The following is a 19,455-nucleotide window of genomic DNA, read 5'->3' as shown; positions in this document are numbered from 1 at the left end:
CGAATGGATAAACGGACAGAGTGACTGTTGTCCCAGAACAGGATCGTATTTGCTATATCGGTAACCCCCTATTGCTGAGACACTTCACTGATGATCAGGGGAGTACGCAATTAATAGGACGCGATGCTATTGACGGAATACTAATAAAATAAATGTTTCGCCGACATGAAAATTCTTTCGAATTCAAAGTCTTTACAAAATAACTTGCACAAGATTCCGCGAACCCTTTTAATCCGAAAAAATTAATTCCTACAATGTATCTTACCAGACTAATTTTCTTTTTTTGTATAATAATTTGTTATAATAACAATTATCGTATCTATTTATTATCTTTTTTCTTTGTCTTCAAAAATTCGCAAATCATGAACTGCGCGCGGCGAAACATAGTTCAACCGGCGTTAATTTTATTTCGAAATTTCAAAAATATTTAACAGTTTTATTAATTAAAATTGATTCAACAAATATGAGATGTGTTTATAAAATTCTAAAAATTGTACAATTGACCGCAAGTTTTATTGAATTCTATTTTTTGGAGATTAACCGACAATACGCTTTCTGGGAATAGGTTCGCTTTGTCGAGAGTGGTGGAGAGTCCAATCCAGTCCAATCTGGTCAAACTGCGACATCTTGCGGCTGCCGCATTTGCAAAAGAGAAAATTACCTATCCGGAGAAAACAATGTCACCAACTGTAGAAATGTAACAGGTCTAGACGAGGGAAACAATATGGAAGATTCGTAAAATTTTTTTTCATAAATTTCTTACGATTAGGCGGCATTAGTTCTAACCCTCTTCATCATGTAGAAAGTAAATGCCATGTAGACATCGAATGTCTTGTGCCAGTATGATATACCATAGATCTTATTATTTTAATACATAATACTAGGATTACACTCATTGTGACGTTATAGATCTAAGTACATTTTTTTATTTATAAATTATAGAAACCGATAAAATTTTCGAACTTTTCAAAGCGTGGCTAATGAGCTCTGAACATAAAAAATGATTTAATAATATTATCAAAATGTCTCACGTTGAATCATGTCGAGACCGTCAAGAGAATGAGCTTGAAGTATTAAAGGTAGAATATTCCACTTTATTTAATCTATATGCTGTTTTTTATGTTGAGTGATACATGTAATTGCAGTCAATATTTGGAGACGAATTATATGATTTGAGGAAAAATAAACAGAGAAAGAAATGGCAGCCACTGGATGTATCGGTGACACTTATGCCACAACAAGGCATGTCTGGGCCAGCACAAGTATATGCCCAAATCGACTTACATGTTATTTGTGGTGAAAAATATCCTGAAGAGTGAGAATTATTCTTTATATATCAGTTAATATTAATGATCCATTGAGTATAATGTAACTTATCTATGTAATAGAGTGCCACGTATGCAGCTCCAAAACAGTCGAGGCTTGTCTGATCAACAAATTGCTATGCTCTTCTCAGAATTGGAACACCTGGCAGAGCGTCTCAGAGGGGAAGTAATGATTTTTGAATTGGCACAGCATATACAGAAATTTCTCCATAAGCACAATAAACCTGGATACAGTAGCTTTTACGAAGAAATGGTTTCACGACGGCAGGAACGTATGCAGTATGAAATGCAAGAAAAGCAGCTGAAAGAAGACAAAGAAAGACAAGTCCGCATATGTCTTAAATACTCTGCCATTTCCATTTTAGCGTTGGAGTCAACACGCTCTAAACTGTGTCCTACAGGTATTGCAGGATGAAATACAGAAGCGTCAGGAGGCTCTTAAAGCAGAAATGCGAAATCGTAGGGAAACGGCTCGTTTGTCTATTGAATCGGATACGATGTCTCAGTCGATCCCATCATCGCCTCACGAAAGGGTCAGGACGTACTCTCGGCGAAGATGTATGAGTACTTCAGAAAGTTCAGAAGGCCCACTCTGTGAGCACAGAGGAACGAAACTTTTGCACTTTGACAACAGTCGCGGTGAGAGGCAGGTGCATCGTGGCAAGTGTCTAGGTCACAGTACCAAAGGATCCGTGGTCTATGCAGGAGTGGATATGACCACTGGAGAGTTACTAGCTGTAACAGAGTGGACATTGAAGTGTGGTAGCACAGGAGAAGCACGTGTAACAAGCGAAGCATCGAATTTACAACACTCTATGAAACAAATTGCTAGCATAGAGCAAGAGCTTAATCATCTTCATAAGTTACATCATCCTAATTTGGTACACTATTTGAACATGAAATATATCCAAGATAAGGATAATATATTGATCTACATTCTTCAGGAATTTGTGGTGTGTAATTATATTCCTCCTTTGATTTCTACATAATTATAAATAATTTTCTAATTATATTTCTCTCAACAGGTAGGAACCACGTGCTCGTTCTATCTAATGGAAAACATTCCAGTTGATATTGACATGCTCAGGCATTTAGCCACTGGAATCCTGTCGGCATTACAATATCTACATGAAAATAACGTAGTGCACAAAGATCTGCGCGACACCAGTGTTCATATAGATCGAACCGGAGCCATAAGGCTGTCTGATTATTCCCTGGACAAAAGATTATCAGATATTTATCGTGCAAGTTGCCTAGCCAAGGCTGAACACGATTTTCCTACCATCCAGGCCAGAAGTGGTAAAAAGGCAGACATTTACAGATTTGGAGTTCTCCTGTTATCTCTATTCAGAGGCAGCATTGTGTCGGAGAAAGAAATTGATTGGAGCGGTGCGCCACAGGTACTCTGAAATCAAGTATTTGAGGGTTTGTAATTACTTGAATTATTAAAAAAATGTCTTTCAGCCAGATTTAAGGGACTTTCTATCGAAATGTCTGACCGGTGACGAGCGTGTTCGTTGGTCGGCTGAGCAATTGCAACAACATGGCTTCATTCGTGTACCACTTGAACGTGGTATATCTCCTCCGAGACTGGATCGCAACAAGGAACAAGACAGTTCGGAGCCAGAAGAACCAGCTTCCGATATTCACTTTTACCTCCCAGCACTTGGTGGTCAATCGCGAATTCAAAACGAATTCGAGGTTTTAAAATGGCTGGGCAAAGGAGCCTTTGGCGACGTTCTCAAGGTTAGGAACAAACTTGATGGAGGTGTCTATGCCATTAAACGCATCGAACTCAATCCAAAGAATAAACAGTTGAATAGAAAAATAACAAGAGAAGTGAAATTACTCTCTAGACTTAATCATGAGAATGTCGTGCGCTATTATAATTCTTGGATCGAGAGTGCTACTTTGGATGATCCTACGAGACACAGTCGATTGACACCAGCGGCTACTCCGTCGACTAAAACTACCAACTTCCATCATATACTAAAGGAAACAACCGTAAATATATTTACGCCAAAAGGATTTATATTTTCAATTATTATACTGATTCGTTTAACGTTATTCAATAGTTGAGTGAAGATATTGAGAGGCTAGCCCCAGCGGTTCACGATGTTGAATGGAATATATCCTACGAGTCTCGAGCTAGTGCAGTCATGTCCAGTGACAGTGAAGAGGATAACAGTGTCAGCTCCAGTGATTCGGACAGTGACGAAGATTGGGCCTTTTTGTAAGGAATAACTATATTCTTACACATGGAAAGATTTAGGATATTATGTTACCAGAGAGTGTCTATCGAGAAAATTATTGATACATTTTAGAATGCGAACCACGGTCGATTCCTCGGATAGTATAGAATTTGAAAAGGACGGTACGTCCCAAATGTCAGACTCCGTTCAAGGTTCCCAAGAAAATTTGTCAAAGGGCGACACGAGTACCGACGTCTCTACAATGGGTAAAGAGATACAATTCATGTATATACAAATGGAATTTTGTGAGAAGAGTACTTTGAGAACGGCCATTGACAATGGCTTGTACGAAGACGAGGAACGTGTTTGGCGTCTTTTTCGAGAAATGGTCGAAGGTCTTGCTCATATACATCAGCAGGGTATGATCCACAGAGATCTGAAGCCTGTTAATATTTTTCTGGATAGCAACGATCATGTAAAAATAGGTGATTTTGGATTGGCGACTACCAATATATTATCTACCTTGGTTCACACTATGGACACTGATCGGGAGTTGCAATTAATTGAGAAAGGTATGTGAATTTAATCACAATCAACGTTCACGTTTGCAAATGGACCTTGTAGTATTATATAAATATAATTTTGCAGGCACCAGCTTCGACCTGGACGAATTAGGATCGTTAACCGGTCAGGTGGGAACTGCTTTGTACGTGGCTCCTGAATTAAGTTCCAAAGCCGCCAAAGCTATTTACAATCAAAAAGTCGATATCTATAGTCTTGGCATTATACTTTTTGAAATGTGTTACAAACCTTTAACGACTGGTATGGAAAGAGTGAAAGTTCTATTGAATTTACGTTCCAAAGAAATTGTATTGCCTCCTGAGCTGACTGAGGCTGACACGCCACATCAAGTTCACCTTCTACGGTAAGTAAATGAACCAGTGTTGCTCAGAGAAGAAAACTGAATGGTACGAACAATTATATTAAAAGTCTAATTTTTTTATTTACCAGTTGGCTGTTAAATCACGATCCTAGTCAGCGGCCTACATCTCAAGAATTATTGGCCTCTGAATATTTACCTCCTCCACAGCTGGAAGAAGCAGAACTCCAGGAAATGGTGCGCCACACTCTCTCTAATAGTCAGAGTAAAGCATACAAGTATCTGGTAGCTTGTTGCTTTGCTCAGGAAGTCACAGCAGCTGAAGATATCACTTACGATATGAATTTACCCTCTAGGGGTATTGCAAATTCTCTCGTACCAAAGACGCAATTTCTTCATGAGAATGTCAAGGCGAAAGTCGTTGAAGTATTTCGTCGCCATGGCGGAGTTTATTTGGCCACGCCACTCTTGATGCCTAAATCTGGCAAGTTTTACAATCTCACAGATTCCTGCGCGAAGCTCATGACCCGTACAGGGAGTATTGTTTCCATACCTCATGACCTGCGTGCACCTTTTGCTAGGTACGTGGCCTGGAATAATATCTTGCACATACGAAGATACGCCATAGAGCGTGTATACAGAGAAAAGAAGGTAAATTGATAATTTCATAAATTCCAGAATTATAATTCTTTGACAATTATAATAATTTAACTGGCTCTATATTTATTTTCAGGTTCACGGATTCCATCCAAGAGAACTATACGAGTGTGCATTCGACATAATAAGTCCCACGGCGAACAACTTAATGGCTGAAGCTGAACTGATAACCATCGTTTGGGAAATAGTAAACGAAATACCTTTACTGCGCGAACGCAATTTCACTGTACGATTAAATCACACTTCGCTTCTGCAAGCTGTACTGATGTATTGTGGAATCGAACCAGAGAAATATCAGGACATCTATTCGATACTGTGCGATGCGCGCGATGGAAAGTTTTCGAAATTTCAAGTACAGACTCATCTGATCAGTTTGTGTCTCACGGACCAGGCCATGGAGACACTTTTCAATCTCTTTGAGACTGAGAGCTCCGTTGCTAAGATAGCCAGTGTACTTAGAACAATTACAAGACGTAAGGGTGACGCTGCTGCTTTAGCAAAGGAGGGTCTGAGAGAGATGGAGATTGTTATAGCCAATGCCGAAGCACTAGGTGTCAAGGTATAATCTCCACTTTACTTTAATTCATTATTTTCCATGGAAAGCAGGAGTCGATATATTATGTTTGATTCCAGTGGCCTATAGTCATCGTACCACTTCTGGTTCACAATGTACAGCAACACAGTGGTGTAATTTATCAGATTACGTGCGAATTGAAGCGAAGACGTAGGCGCGGTGGTCAAGATGTGATTGCTGCTGGTGGTCGTTACGATAAAATGATAATGTCCTTCAGAAAAGTCCTGGAGAGAACCGGGATGGCTAGTAAAGAAGTTAAGCAGTACGGCGTAGGTATCAGTGTCTCTTTGGATAAATTGGTATGTGCCGTAGCTGAACTCTCGGACGATCATTGCGGAGAAAATAAGTTTGGGATAGACGTGGCTGTATGCTGCGTCGACGGTTTACCAAAGAGAGAAAAAGAAATGGCTGACGTACTTCGTGAACTTTGGTCGCTTGGATTAAGCGTAACTTCTCTAGACTTATGTACTGTGGAGGAAATACGTGAATATTGTCAAGAAAATTTGATAAATCATATTGTTATGCTTAAAAGTGGTGAGAAGGGAAGTTTGCGTGTTCAGTCCTGGGAACGTGACAGATTCCAAGAGAGAAAAATTAGTATTCAAGAGATAGGGGATTATTTGCAAAGGCAAACCGAAAATCCACTTCCGATACTGAACAGATCTGAAAGTAAAGTCAGCGCAAACAACGATGCTCCTGCTTCTTCGAATAACCCGGTGAACGTGAATATAAATTTTGTTTTTTCTGAAAGAGATAAACTCTCTGCAAGTGGTAAAAGAAGTTTTAAGAACACGATGTTGGCACAAATGACTTCGTGCTTGCAGAGAATATCATATAAGGTTCCCATCGAAGTATTTGCATTCTTCTTAGAAATGACTGTGTTAAGAACTATGGTCAGCCTCCTTGAGATTGACGAAGAGGAATTGAATTTTCAAAAAAGCATACAGTTGATCATAGAGAAGTGAGTAGCTTCCAAGGATTATCACCTCTAGCAAGCAAAAGCAGGTTTTATGGACTCAGTTAATACATGCTGTCTTTTACGTTACAGACATCCACGACATAAAAAATATATAGAAAAAATTTGTGAGGAATTGAGAGAAGTTCGGAATGAAAAGCAGAGGCCTGTTTTGGTACTCTACAGCTTGACAGAAAGTCGATACAAGATTCTCATGTAACTATACCAAATGTACAAAAAAGTAATGAAGAAATATATTTTCATGATAATGAGTATTATATATTCAAACTAAGTGAATGTCATAATATCCCCATATCAAGGTGCAACCAATGAGATCAAGAATTTCATATAGTTGAAGGTTTCCAGTGCGAATGTTTATTATATCTATTCTCCGAAGGTGTTACGGCCATTAACGCACAATTATTTATGATTCATACTACATACTGTTTTATATAAATCTATTTTTGCTGCTGTAAATAAAAAGTATCAAAGGTACAGTATTCTTTTATTGATTTGGCAAAATATATTCATTCCTGTAAAGATTTTTATTTTCCTAGAATGAATTGTTCGATTCATTTTATTTTGCTTTAATTAATCGATAAAATGATAAAAATCTGGAAAACTCACTAATTTTGCAAAAACTCAGGGTCCATGTAGTGATATGCATATATGTATGGTGAATATGTTAGCTTTGGAGCTTTGAACGTGATGTTATTTATTGGACCCTGCGCAATACGGACCAAAGTACGATCGCTAATGGCCATAAGTACCTCATTTACTTATATCATGGCTTCGAGCAGCTCCGAGTACCCATCAACCCCCGAACCCCCCCAACTCATAACCCAACTGACATTTGTCCCATTGCTTATATATGTATATATATATAAGATTGCAACAAAACACGACGCAGTGCGAGTGCGAACAAGTGTTGTTTCCTGATTTCTCGCTCAAGTGTCGAACGTTGTGTTATTTTAGACAAAAAGTGTGCTTCATGTTTCACGGTGCTATGCTAGTTCCGATTCTCTGTGAAAATGTCGATGCAGCTACAGGTCCTAGAAATAGACGAGTGCATCGTTTCCAGGTTATGGTACACAGCCTGGGCGATTTTACGCATGAAAATTGAGGATCAGTCCTTCAGCAAATATTCCCAGGATGATATTCAAGAGCTGCAAAATCTCGTGAAATCTACTCTGTAAGTACCTAGAGCATAATGGCTGTACGTGAGGTTTATTTGGTCGAAACGTATTGAAGCAGAGTTGCATCGCGTGTGTTGTTTATACCATTTACATTTTTGTAGTTGAAAACTTTCTTGCCTTTCAGAGACTCTACAACTGGGTGGCAAGATCAGTGGATAGCTTGGAAATTACTACAGGAATTGACACGTGAAGACTCTCCAGAAATTCAGTACGAACTCGATAAAATAGAGTTTATTGCTACTCTCAAACTGATTGACAAGTCTGTGTCTAACACTGTAGAAAAGGTAGATTTGCGTAATGATAATCTGTTGAAATGTAAATGGAATTAGATTCTAGATGTTCAATGAATGTTTTCAGGATTTGCTTTGTTTGTATAAATGTATATCAGATTCAAAAAATGTAAGGGAAAAGGTGAGGAACATTTCTCAGGAGAGTATGACATTCCTGGAAGTTAATTTACAAAAGAATCCAGCATTAACGTGTTGCCTGATTCAAAAGTTGCTTTGCATTTGGTCACCATATTTCTCTAAGAGCGATAATGATTTGCAAGATTTATACATTAATGTTTTGAGATCCATTCTGGGAGATGAATTTCTTGAAGAATGTCATGATACAGAGAACCTTTTACTCTCCCGACCATGCAAGGGCAGAAGTATTCTAAATGACAATGATTTAGCAACGTTGTTGAGCATTTTGTCAAAGCTGGAGCTTGCCGAGTCAAAAGAAAACAAGCTTCTAGTCTGGCTGTTTCCAACGTTATTAAGGACATGCAGCTCGCGCGACGTTGAGCTCACGTTCTACTCTAGAAAGACTACGAAATACTTGAAAGAATGGTATAGGTTCCTAGACGAGACTTACGCAACGTGCAAGCCGGCTAATACTTTGCTCGATGCTCTTAGAATTAGTAAAGCAATATTCAATTATGATGGTGATAAAGTTATATCCTTAGATGCCAGAGAATTGTTAGCCCGAGTCATGAAAAGGGAATCACATTGGGTTATAGATATTCTGGTAGGTACTTACTTTGGATACCTATTTCTCTTCATCGAGACATTTACCAATGTTACATCTACTAATGTTACACATTTTAGGATATTTGTTACACGTTAACGACACATGGTCGCTACCACGAGGTCTCAAGTATTCTGTCACTGCCTATGTTAAAATACCTCTGGCCAGCTTTGCTGTTTAAGTTTCTGAATGACTGCCCCAATGTGCAGATCACAAGCTCTGCTGAAAACTGGAAGAAGAGTGTTGACATTTGCGACATGCTCAAGTATCTCCTTGACGAATGCAATTTGAACGCCTGGACAGATACCACGCTAGATAGACTAAACCTAACGTTAAGAAATCAGTTGGCTGCTATAAGGTGGATAGTGAATTCTAAGAAGACAAGTTTCCGGGAAGGAGACTCGCTCGATAGTGTTATCAAGATAAGCAAAGCGGATCAGTCCTTGTCCGTTAAGCAGCTCCTGTCACTGTTACAAAGTCATAACATACTCTCGGTCTTGCACATGACTACCGATATTCACAATAAAGACTTTGAAGAAATTAAATGTCTACTAAAAGACTCTGAAAAGTCAGTCGGCATTTTCGAAGCCTATCGCGCTATGCTGAGTGCACTCAAAGCCATTTTATTCTGCGAATATTATGATACGAAGTTTGAAGAGATAACGATGTACCTTTGCGATATGGAGAAGCACCTGCAATCTTTGCTCCCATTCAGTTTGAGATTGGAAACGATTGAGAACATATTCTCAATGCTTTTCCTGCGTCACGAGGATTTCTCCGATACGGACAGCAACTCCGAAGGCGGCGAAGATGAACCTACCTTGGTATCCTCAGATAAGGAGTTGAAACAAGAAAATAAGATCGCCAACAAATACAACTCGGGCTTTATTTGCAACAGATACGCTGTTAGGGAGATATTGCATCATTTGAAAAGCGTGATACTGGCCGTGGGCATTGACAGTGCTAAATTAAAAAGAAAGACGGGACACTCGGAAGAATTAGAAGAAATTCAAAAGACAATATCAAGGATCTCAAAACTAGTTGCCGACGCCACTTGGCGACTCCAATTACTTACGAGCTCGGAATTCATACAGAGATTCGGCACTCCGAGCACTGAGACGAGTCAGCGCATCCTGGACAACACGGAAGTTTTATCAAATGATAAATTCCATATTTCAAGTCGATTGAAGCAGAAAGCAATATTTTTTACAAGGGATGATAGCTCATCAGATGAGAGTGACTTGAGATCTGAAGTTGATGCCGGTTCAGAGACTGGATCGGCAGGAAATAATTCTAGTAATAATGGAAAGCGCAAAAGGCGCTTTAAAAATTCCACCTCGAATGCAGACTCTTTTGGATTAAATAATCTCAATCAGAATTCACTTATCATTAACTTTATGCTGGCTACAAAGGAGAGCTTCGTTGTGCAATGCTTATGGAAGAACGATTACGATAAAGCTCAGCAAGTTATTGAGGTAAGATTCTATTAAATACCTTAAAGACTCTGGGGTTTTTCATAAATTTCTTATGCCTGCTTCAAACCTCTCGTAAGCTTCCACCTCAAATAACGTAGGAGTATACTTTATCGTTTCGTCGGCTGTTCCTTTGACTGGGACTTCTTGCAAAATACCAGGAGGATATTTCGCATAATATTCTTTTGCGCTTTCAATTCGTTCACGGGGAAAGCAAAATTTACATCGGAAACAGCAACAGCACCATCCTGTAATATGAAAAGAGTTGCGTAACAGTCTGTAATTGTATGGAAGTCTAACAAGGTAATACCTTTCTGACACCAGCATGGTATAGCGATGCAAATATAAATAAACATCCAAATTCTAATGACTATCCACGTCCTGGTTAAAACCTTTTTGACATCGGTTTTGTTCTTAGCATGTTGATAATCAAAGGCCAAACATTCCAATGCCTTGATACCAAATTGTGTCAATTCTTCTTTCGTGCAATTTTTTGGTTTTTTAAGTTCTACAAGTTTCTTTAGTGCATCACCCGCGGTTTCCTCTGGTTCTCCAGTGTCCGTGTAATTGTATGTCTTACTACTATTCATATCATCTTTTATTTGCTGACTGTATTCCAATTCTAATTCCTCATCCTTGTAGGACTCTTCGTCATGAGGTGTAGTTTCCTTTTGACTAATCCATGAATTGTCAATATTCTCATCCACTCTACTGGACTCTTTAGTAGTTTCTAAGAAATTGTAATTCGTTGAAGTTATACCTTTTTCTGAAGTAATATCATCAGGTTTTCCCAAATCATCTTTAGAGTTTTTGGTCGTTGACAAATTTGACATCACCGTCTGTCCCTGTGTTTTTTCAAAATAATCCTCTACGCTGCTACCATCCTTTGAACCCGTAGTCCCTTCAACAGGACCTTTTGTAACAGGATGTCGACCAGTCGTAAATTCATTTTTTACTACTACAGTTAACGAATATTCAGAACTGGACATTCTAGTGGTTTGTTTGGCATTAGTTTCTCCATTTAATTTGGTTGTATCTCGACTACTTGAATCAGTAATCGGAATTCCTGTCGTTCTTACAGTAGATTCCACTTTAACCAATTTTGTCGTCTCTCTGGTGATACTTTCAGAATATTCAACACTCGAAGGTATCGTGAGCATCCCTGTATTAGCCTCCTCCTCGAATTCAAGTCCCGTAGTATTTCTGCCACTCATTTTTTCCATGAATTCGATATTAGGATGTTCAGAAGATACGTAATCATCATCTCTTTTCGATTTTCTATTACTTCTTTTAATTCTTGGCAAATGATTAGCAGGTGGAATTATTTTCAATGCTACGCCTGATGCGTTTCTTTTCTTTCTGTCGAGATTTTCGTTTTCCCCGTGTGCAAAATTGTACTGTAACAAAAGAATCGAAAAGTGCTCACGTTCTAAGATCTAGTAATTAATTATATCGAGCGATACCTTATCCAGGTCCTCTTTGAATCCTGCAATAAATGGCTTCTCGTCATCAATGAAGTTCCCATCGTATTCCACGTTAGCAGGAAAATACGGAAGGAAATCCGAAGATGCTATCGGTACTTCTACTTCACGTTTGTTATAATGCTCCACGTGAGAATGAAGTGGTTTGTATTTCTCCTCCTCCTCAGCGAGCGACTTCATGTCCACCAGGTCTGCCAGATCTTCTGGTTTAATCATTTCGTCTTCGTCTTCGTCGTCGTAGTCGTCGTCGCTCGAAATTTCAAAAGTTTTATGATCGCTTAAGTCTATCTGTCGAGAAACGTGGTAACGGAATTATTATCTCAGTTAATATTCAATGATTATGGCGATTTATTGATTTGTTCACTTTGTACGCAGGTGGCCAGAATCCATGGGAATACTTTGCTACAATTCCTAAGATGATTATCAGCCTATAATACCTATGCATGCTAATTTTCCATTACGTTCTCGATAGTCGTAGAAATATTTTCTCGCCGTTAGCATTGACATTGGTCATTGTCTTTCAGATGTTTAATATGAACAATTCACGAATGGATGGTGTCATCCAGTTTTCCAAAGCTTTGCATATGTTCAGACAGGAAATAGAGAAACAATGGGACCACGTGGACGTTACAGACTCACCCAAAACAAGCTCGAGTATCTCCACGTTAGAGGTGAGCAATTTTTTATTGAATAATATCGAATTTCATTTACCCTCATTTTTATTAATTATATAAACGTATATTTAAATATCTTTCAGAATATAAGGCTAGCTGCACAAGGTGGGATTAAAAGTTCACGAGTGACCTCACTACTGGAGACATTCCTGGCATCTCAAAAGGCAAATGTTCGATTAATAAATTCTGAGGAGCTAAGTAGCAACGAAATATTAACAATGGCTGTAATGGATTTGGCTTTGACCACTGGTCGCACTCACCAAGTATCGATGAATCTTTCTGACGTAGCCATGAAGTATTTGAGAATGTGTAAAAGGCTGGAGAACACAAAACATTCCTTGTATTTCTCAAGAGTATATCAACTGTTGTATGAAAGCAAATTAGAGAGGCCACTAACAGACCTACTGTGCGATGCAAGAGTTCCACTGTCGGTTAAGGCTTGGAAGGAAAAGAATGAATTCTGGACTGAACTGACCCAACAGCTTAGTGCGTATAAACATTCTCAAAATGTAAATCCTGATCGAAGAGGAAAAAATAATAATTATATGCCTGCACAGAAGTGCTTTAAGGATATTATATCTTTATGTGGCAATGGGGAAACTTATCTTCAAAAAGTTCAGGCGCATCTGAAATTACTGAGGAAAATAATGCCTACGTCTGACTCTGGTGACAATGAAATACGTAGTGAAACTTTTATGCTGAATAAATCGCTCGACTCGTACTTCGGCCATCAAATATTTGACTTGGAAGTCGAGCCGGAAAATCTTGAAAATATTGCCAACAGACTTCAAGTGAATTTAGTGCATAGTATTCTCATGAATTGCTGTCCAAAACTTCTTTGTAAGAATAACGTTAAATCCAAAAAAATTTGCTCCAAGTGGGGCTGTATGATACTTAATAAAAGTACAGAGGAAACGGTAAGTCGATCAATTATTTCTTTTTTCAGATCACAGTAATTTAATCGTATTCACTCATTCTGATATTTTCAGACACTGGTTAACAGCGATATTCAGGATCCTAATAAATGTGTTTCTGAGATTCTGTCTGATCTCTTGCAAATCCTTCGTGACTTGAACCCTGGGCAGTCGACAGTGAAGCATAATGCAATGGAAAGTATATCCAAAAATCCAAACCTTCAAAGTGTACTGAGCAAAACCTGTCAGCTTGCGACATTGGATCTTAGCGAACTCTCAGTTGGCAATGAGACACTGACATTCTTCCTGAATACATGGAATCTTTTACTCCTACATTCGATTCTGACTGTCTGGGCAGACGATCAACCATATAATGACCTTAGGCATGACGTATCCTTTATGACTGTTGGATACGAAATTGGAGATTTAGGACTAGTAACATTGTCTGCTCTCAGGTACAAGTTACTTGGGAATTTATCTTGGAATTCGGAATTCTTTCCTCAAACAGAAGAGCTCAATGAATTAGCGTGGCAAGATTTGGATCTGACACAGGATCCCAGAGTAATATTTGCAATGGCCAATGAATTTTATGGAACCCCTCTAGCAAGAGTATTCAACGCCGACAGTCTAGACGAGGATCTAAATTCAGTGGCTCGCTCCTACTTTAATCATTATGCCCAATTCGAAATCGAAAAAGACTCTTCAGAGGAATCAGCCGTACAGAATATTTGTTGGCTACCAGAATTGGTCCACCGTTACCAGGAGTATATTTCTCGAAATTCAAATCCCGAGGGTCACACTTCTTCTACGGCTGTGAATGAGCACCAAATTTCGTTGGACGACTATTTAAATTTATTTGATAAAAATCCAATATTGCGATACAAATCATTATTCTATTTATATGAAATTAAATTAGACTACACGAAAGACACGATGAGTAATGAACATTTTACTCAGGACAATTCAAACGTGTCAGACGAAGTCGACTGGAGTAGCAGAGTAATCAAACCAGGTTTACTCCAATATTTGGAAGAGCATTGTTGGCTCTTGTCATATCTCGTTCAAAGAATTCACGAGGAGAGCCCTAAGATATCTGAGACCAAATGCGACAACCTGAGACGTACTGCATGCTTAGAGAACCTTCTTAATTCACCCTGGGCAAAGACTCTAGCTTGTCTCTACAATGGGAATGAAACCCTTTCTGGTATTCAGGAAAATGTATCTGCAAACAATTTGTGGATCTGCTTTGAGACTTCTTTAAGAAATAACAAATGGTTAGAGTGTCTTGATATCATGAACTCTTTACCAGATAATCTTGTAAAAGGAAACGTCAAGCTGCAGTGTTTTAAGGATAAGATATTGAGCCGAATAATTTCGGGTCAGGTTGACCTTCCGGATAATAACATACTTCCCTACGTCCATCAGATAACAAACATACAAATTTTGGCGCAGACTATTCTCTCTAATCTCAATAATTGGCCTGTTAATGTATGCGAGGAAGCTCTGGTTCATGCGCTACATCATTCTGATAAGGACAAGTTGCCCTTTCATTGTAAACTCGAAATGAATGAGACATTGTGCAGAGTTACAGTATTTCATAGAATGTTGCCTTACTGCACCGGCGAGACAAATGCCAAGAGCACTACCTGGTACGATGTAGCCTACTGCACTGAAAAGACTGATCCCGTACATATTGTTAAGTCACTGATAGATGCGAACAAATTTGAACTGTGCTTGGAGTGGCTGGAGTGTCAGGCATTCTCCTCGGAAATACAATCTCTGGTTACCCAGGATTTACTTATAGGTCTACTGAGAAACGAGCAGAACGACTTCAAGCAAGCTTCAAAGGTAAGTCTTTTAATATTTGTAAATATTAGGAAGATATCTCATGAGATGATCATTACAGCTTCTTCAAGCACTGCCATTGAGTCAGTCAATGAAGATGTGTAAGGCAGTTCTCAGGAGATTGGAGTCCATTCCTACTCTACATTTTGTTATTGATTACTTACTGGAACATTGTAACCCGACAAAGACTGTCAAGTATCAAAAGGCGTCAATAGGTGTGAACATTTTAAGCGAACTGGATGCCAACGATAGAGTATTTTATATACACCTGATAAAAGAACCATTATTGATGTTCGAGCAATTGCTGATGAATGGAAAATTCGAGAACCTCCAGAGAATTCTGAACACCATACAAGTTTATCTACCTCAGGCTGATATATCGACAGAGAATTTTGATAAAATTGTTAGGTACTATGCTGGCAAGTCTCTGGACTTTAGAGTAGCCTTACAGCGTGATGGTATAGAGAATCGACCTCTTGAAGTATCTCTATCTAGTACTGAAGGAACAACTGGTGAATTTGTGATGCCGATAAATGTTCCTACAAAAGAGGAATGGGTGCCGAATGATAAGGTCGAGTAACATTTCTTCTTTATGATGAATTAATTTGTCCACCTGATTAAGTAATTTTATTAATTCACAGGCAAGAGAGTGTAGTTGCTGTCAGACTGTAATTTTCTCCATGTTCAATAGACGACATCATTGCCGCAGATGCGGTCGTGTAGTTTGTGCCATGTGCTCCCAGCAACGTATGAGAGTTTCTGGTTATCCAAATTCGGTTCTAGTACGCGTTTGCGATGACTGCAAAAGACAAACCGTTCTGCAGCTGCAAGCTGCTCAAGGTGCTCCTTCTACACCCAGTAGCGAAGCTTTTGATTGCTGGAGGTTAACAACAGATCAGACTCACAATCAGACACTCAGGGAAGAATTTTCATTCGAACATGCACCAAGTATCTCGTTGTGTCTAGCTATTCTGAATTTACACTCTGATCACGAAGCTTATGCCAGGTAAGATCAATTGTAGTTTGTAATGTTGGTGATCTCTATTGATTTCATTTTTCATACAGCTTTTTACTCGATCGATGCGACGAGATGAAGAGACTTCTACAACCCGTCAGTGGTGGCAAGGTCAATCCTGAGATCGACCATGCATTGATTATCAAAATGATCCGATCTTTGGTAGTTGCTGCAAAAGTGAAGTGCGCCAAGTTAGGTCTGAATATTGAGTTAGTATTTTGTGATCAATTCTTGTCTCAAGTTGACCTCATCACGACTCTGGTTCAATCTGATTGTTTGACCCTGATACCGTCGGATAACCTAGATGAGCATGCCCTGAGAAGACTTCGTGATCTTCTTACCGAGAAGGAACTGTGGACGCTGGCCCTGGACGTGAGCACTAAGTCAGGACTGGACAGACAAGGTGTCTGGGCAGCTTGGGGAAAGGCTTGTTTGAAAGTCGGTTGTTTCGAACAGGCCAGGGATAAATTTACTCACTGTCTAGATAAGGTTTTATATGAAGGAAACGACGAATGGATATTTTTACCCTGTCCAAGTGAAATTTCTGGTGAAAGTAACGATAATGTAGTCAGTACATCGAAACAGCCAAAGGCACCTGATGGGAAATTAGAGAGTGAAGCAAAAAATAATCTCAAAATTCAAAAGAAACATGAAATTCTGAGAAATCGTCCTGCCAAGGACCCACCATTGCTCAGTGAAATTCTACAGATACTCGAAAACTTGAATTTGTATGATCAATCCGGGATTCACGATACACGTGCAAAATCTACCGTCGCCCATGAAGTCCTGAGTACCCTGAATAGTTTGACAGCATTAAGTCAAGGACAGTGCAACGTATCCCATTCTACTTCGATCACAAAAAATATTTATTATCAAGAGAGTCTGTATTATTTATTGATGTATGGTAGTCACCTATCGATCATGGAGTTCTTCGTGAAGCACAACGAGTTTGAGAAATGTCTTGCCTACACCCTGGAGAACGATATAGATCCTGACTTATTCTTTAATGGAGTTTACATACGCTGCTTGAAGAATGGATGCGTTGAAAGGCTTTACGAGTCGATGAGAGCGAAGGATGCGAGTCTTTTACTCTGGAAGAATTATCTAGTCTTCGCCTGTCGTAGCTTGGAAAGGAAACAGTTTTTGAATACGCTGTACCAGCTGCAAATCTTTATGAAGGATTACGTCAGGGCATCCATGACCTGCATTCGCTTTTACACTAATGACGCGACCACCTACACCAATCTGTGCTCAAGATCTCATCTACTAGTCGATGCTCAAAAACATTTGGAAACTGAGCTGCAAGTTGATAACTTTAGCAGAAGCAGAAGAAGAAGCGTGAGCTCAGGCCACAGTGGCCATGGGAGTCTGATTATGGAAATGGAACCTTCAGAAATTGACAGACACGTGAATACAATTTCTAGACAGATGGAGATCACCAAATTTTTAGGTAATGCTGAGAAGGAGGGCAGAGTAGTTAATGCATTTTTGGATCGACTCTTTGATATGGGTAACGACAGTTCACAAAATCGAGAATTGCCAACTCTGTTTGGGCACCAACAACAGAAGACACAATTGGCTGTCCTGGCGATTTTGTGTGGACGGGACGTCGAGGAAGGATTTGGTATTGCTTTCAGGATAATGCAAGGTGATGATTAGCTTTATTTTTTTTAACTACTTATTTGAACTTACTTGAGACCATGCGATTGAAATATTTATTTGCAGACTATAACCTTCGCCCTGAGAAAGTGTACTCCTTGGCAGGACACATTCTAGCTTTGGATAAAAAGCTTCATTCGATAGAACAATTAATAAAATGTTGTAGAAGCTCCGGAGCATCTGATTCTTATGCTATATCTGATCGTGTCTTGACACATTGTGTCAAGATTCTTTTGAATTATACGCATGCTGATCCAAGTTCCACTTTTAAGAATGAAATAGACACTCTTATCCGACTTATCGCAGATATAGAACTTAAAGTAAGTTATATATAGCAATTTATAAATCTCATAAAAATTCTATTGTATAGATATACTAATCTATTATCTTTTGATCTTACAGATCAGTTCTTATATAGAGAGCAGACAGTTGAAAGCTGCATATCTGTTTGCTGTGAAACACGCGCGAGCGCAGGATGTACGAAAAATTTTGAAAGAAGCTGACAGACTTGGACAAAACGCAATCAAGTCAATTTGCATTAAGTGGCTTCAGCACACGCAAAAGACATAAAGCAGATGCAATACATACATAAAGTATATTCCGAAATTTACTGCCAGCACTGCGAGCATGGTTGTGTCTCACTATATTTCATTGCAGATAAACAGGTACACAATGATAGTCGTAACGTTGACAGTGAATTTCGAAACGTACCCGTAGTAATAGAATAGTAACTGATACTTTATTCTTTATCAAGGAATAAATAACTATTCTGGAACAAAAAAGAACAGAATTATAATTATTTTCTGTTTGTTTCATGTTACTATTTATTACGCGTGGAGTAATCGTGATAAGTGTTGGAAGTTAACTTTCGAATTTTTTACATTATTTATTTACGCTTTTTGCGATCACTATCATTATTGACGTAAGAAATCTGAAATTGCATTTGACGCGGCAGTGCGAAGTAACTATTAATGTGATTAGAAGATTTATCGTTTTTACAGTAATTTTTATTATTAGTTACATAATACATAGTTAAATAATAATTTAAGAGACAATATTTTATTTATAATGAAGTAACAATTGTTTTAAATTATCACAACTACTGTTCCATGATATAAACTTATAATAGCGCATAGATGCTACAATTTATTATAGAACTGTGATATATAATATATAAAAGCAATATGTACTAATGATCGACAATTTATTGGAAATAACCTGCCTAATGGTTTAACAAGCTGACTTTATTAAGCTGCCTTTACGTAAAACATTGTGGATATAGGTATTTTACTTTTATATTTTTTATAAACGACCACAATTGAATACATCATCGAACTCTTACATTAATTCTGATTAGAAGAGCGTGTAATACATTCAATCTTATTAATACTCTCTATGAGACAAAACGCACATGAATTCAACATGAAAACTATCGCATTAAAAAAAAATCAAATCAAGGTACTGTTGGATTATGAGAATTAGTCATTATTAATTACGTAATGAGGATTTTAGAGAATATCAAAAAACTTATAACTAATATTTGTCTAAAGAATAATGTGATATTCGGTAGGTTTCAATAATCTCACAATGAGGTAAAAAATACTT

At 38.4% G+C, this 19,455-nt stretch overlaps 3 protein-coding genes across 10 annotated transcripts; 2 read left to right on the top strand and 1 right to left on the bottom strand.

The window, feature by feature from the left end:
- Window positions 1-173: 173 nt before the first annotated feature.
- LOC112493693 lies at window positions 174-12,261 on the bottom strand. 3 transcript variants are annotated; one of them, XM_025080277.1, is made up of 5 exons: window positions 12,108-12,260; window positions 11,726-12,031; window positions 10,573-11,659; window positions 10,285-10,510; window positions 174-633 (listed from the first exon to the last, which is right to left on the bottom strand). In XM_025080277.1, exons 1-4 carry the CDS (start codon window positions 12,186-12,188, stop codon window positions 10,305-10,307), a joined length of 1,680 nt encoding a protein of 559 aa, XP_024936045.1. In that variant the 5' UTR covers window positions 12,189-12,260; the 3' UTR covers window positions 174-633; window positions 10,285-10,304. The 3 variants fall into 3 exon arrangements, with proteins under 3 accessions (XP_024936045.1, XP_024936044.1, XP_024936046.1); XM_025080276.1 differs by lacking the exon at window positions 174-633 and having other exon boundaries at window positions 10,277-10,510; window positions 12,108-12,261; XM_025080278.1 differs by lacking the exon at window positions 174-633 and having other exon boundaries at window positions 10,277-10,510; window positions 11,726-12,027; window positions 12,108-12,237.
- LOC107262787 (eIF-2-alpha kinase GCN2) lies at window positions 711-6,871 on the top strand. Of its 3 annotated transcripts, none has more exons than XR_003058327.1 (14): window positions 711-1,079; window positions 1,146-1,315; window positions 1,389-1,650; window positions 1,727-2,278; window positions 2,351-2,725; window positions 2,790-3,329; window positions 3,401-3,558; window positions 3,650-4,089; window positions 4,166-4,442; window positions 4,529-5,048; window positions 5,131-5,613; window positions 5,688-6,350; window positions 6,499-6,589; window positions 6,677-6,726. XR_003058327.1 is itself a non-coding variant. In XM_015729327.2 (14 exons), the coding sequence occupies exons 2-14, from the start codon at window positions 1,023-1,025 to the stop codon at window positions 6,801-6,803; spliced, it is 4,863 nt and encodes a 1,620-aa protein (XP_015584813.1). In that variant the 5' UTR covers window positions 711-840; window positions 943-1,022; the 3' UTR covers window positions 6,804-6,871. The 3 variants fall into 3 exon arrangements, 2 of the variants coding, with proteins under 2 accessions (XP_015584813.1, XP_024936038.1); XM_015729327.2 differs by having other exon boundaries at window positions 711-840; window positions 943-1,079; window positions 5,688-6,589; window positions 6,677-6,871; XM_025080270.1 differs by having other exon boundaries at window positions 789-805; window positions 943-1,079; window positions 5,688-6,589; window positions 6,677-6,871.
- Window positions 6,874-19,043, top strand: LOC107262782 (zinc finger FYVE domain-containing protein 26 homolog). 4 transcript variants are annotated; one of them, XM_025080267.1, is made up of 13 exons: window positions 6,874-7,075; window positions 7,559-7,775; window positions 7,904-8,063; window positions 8,137-8,790; window positions 8,871-10,265; window positions 12,268-12,414; window positions 12,501-13,334; window positions 13,407-15,179; window positions 15,238-15,747; window positions 15,818-16,182; window positions 16,242-17,839; window positions 17,917-18,170; window positions 18,253-18,420. In XM_025080267.1, exons 2-13 carry the CDS (start codon window positions 7,615-7,617, stop codon window positions 18,418-18,420), a joined length of 8,019 nt encoding a protein of 2,672 aa, XP_024936035.1. In that variant the 5' UTR covers window positions 6,874-7,075; window positions 7,559-7,614. The 4 variants fall into 4 exon arrangements, with proteins under 4 accessions (XP_024936035.1, XP_015584802.1, XP_024936036.1 ...); XM_015729316.2 differs by lacking the exon at window positions 6,874-7,075 and having other exon boundaries at window positions 7,286-7,775; window positions 18,253-19,043; XM_025080268.1 differs by lacking the exons at window positions 6,874-7,075; window positions 7,559-7,775 and having other exon boundaries at window positions 7,927-8,063; window positions 8,168-8,790; window positions 18,253-19,043.
- Window positions 19,044-19,455: the final 412 nt, after the last annotated feature.

The sequence above is a fragment of the Cephus cinctus genome, unplaced genomic scaffold, assembly GCF_000341935.2.
Source record: "Cephus cinctus unplaced genomic scaffold, Ccin1 Ccin1_scaffold0129, whole genome shotgun sequence".
Classification (NCBI taxonomy): domain Eukaryota; kingdom Metazoa; phylum Arthropoda; class Insecta; order Hymenoptera; family Cephidae; genus Cephus; species Cephus cinctus.
This window is presented reverse-complemented; position numbering and strand designations above follow the sequence as displayed.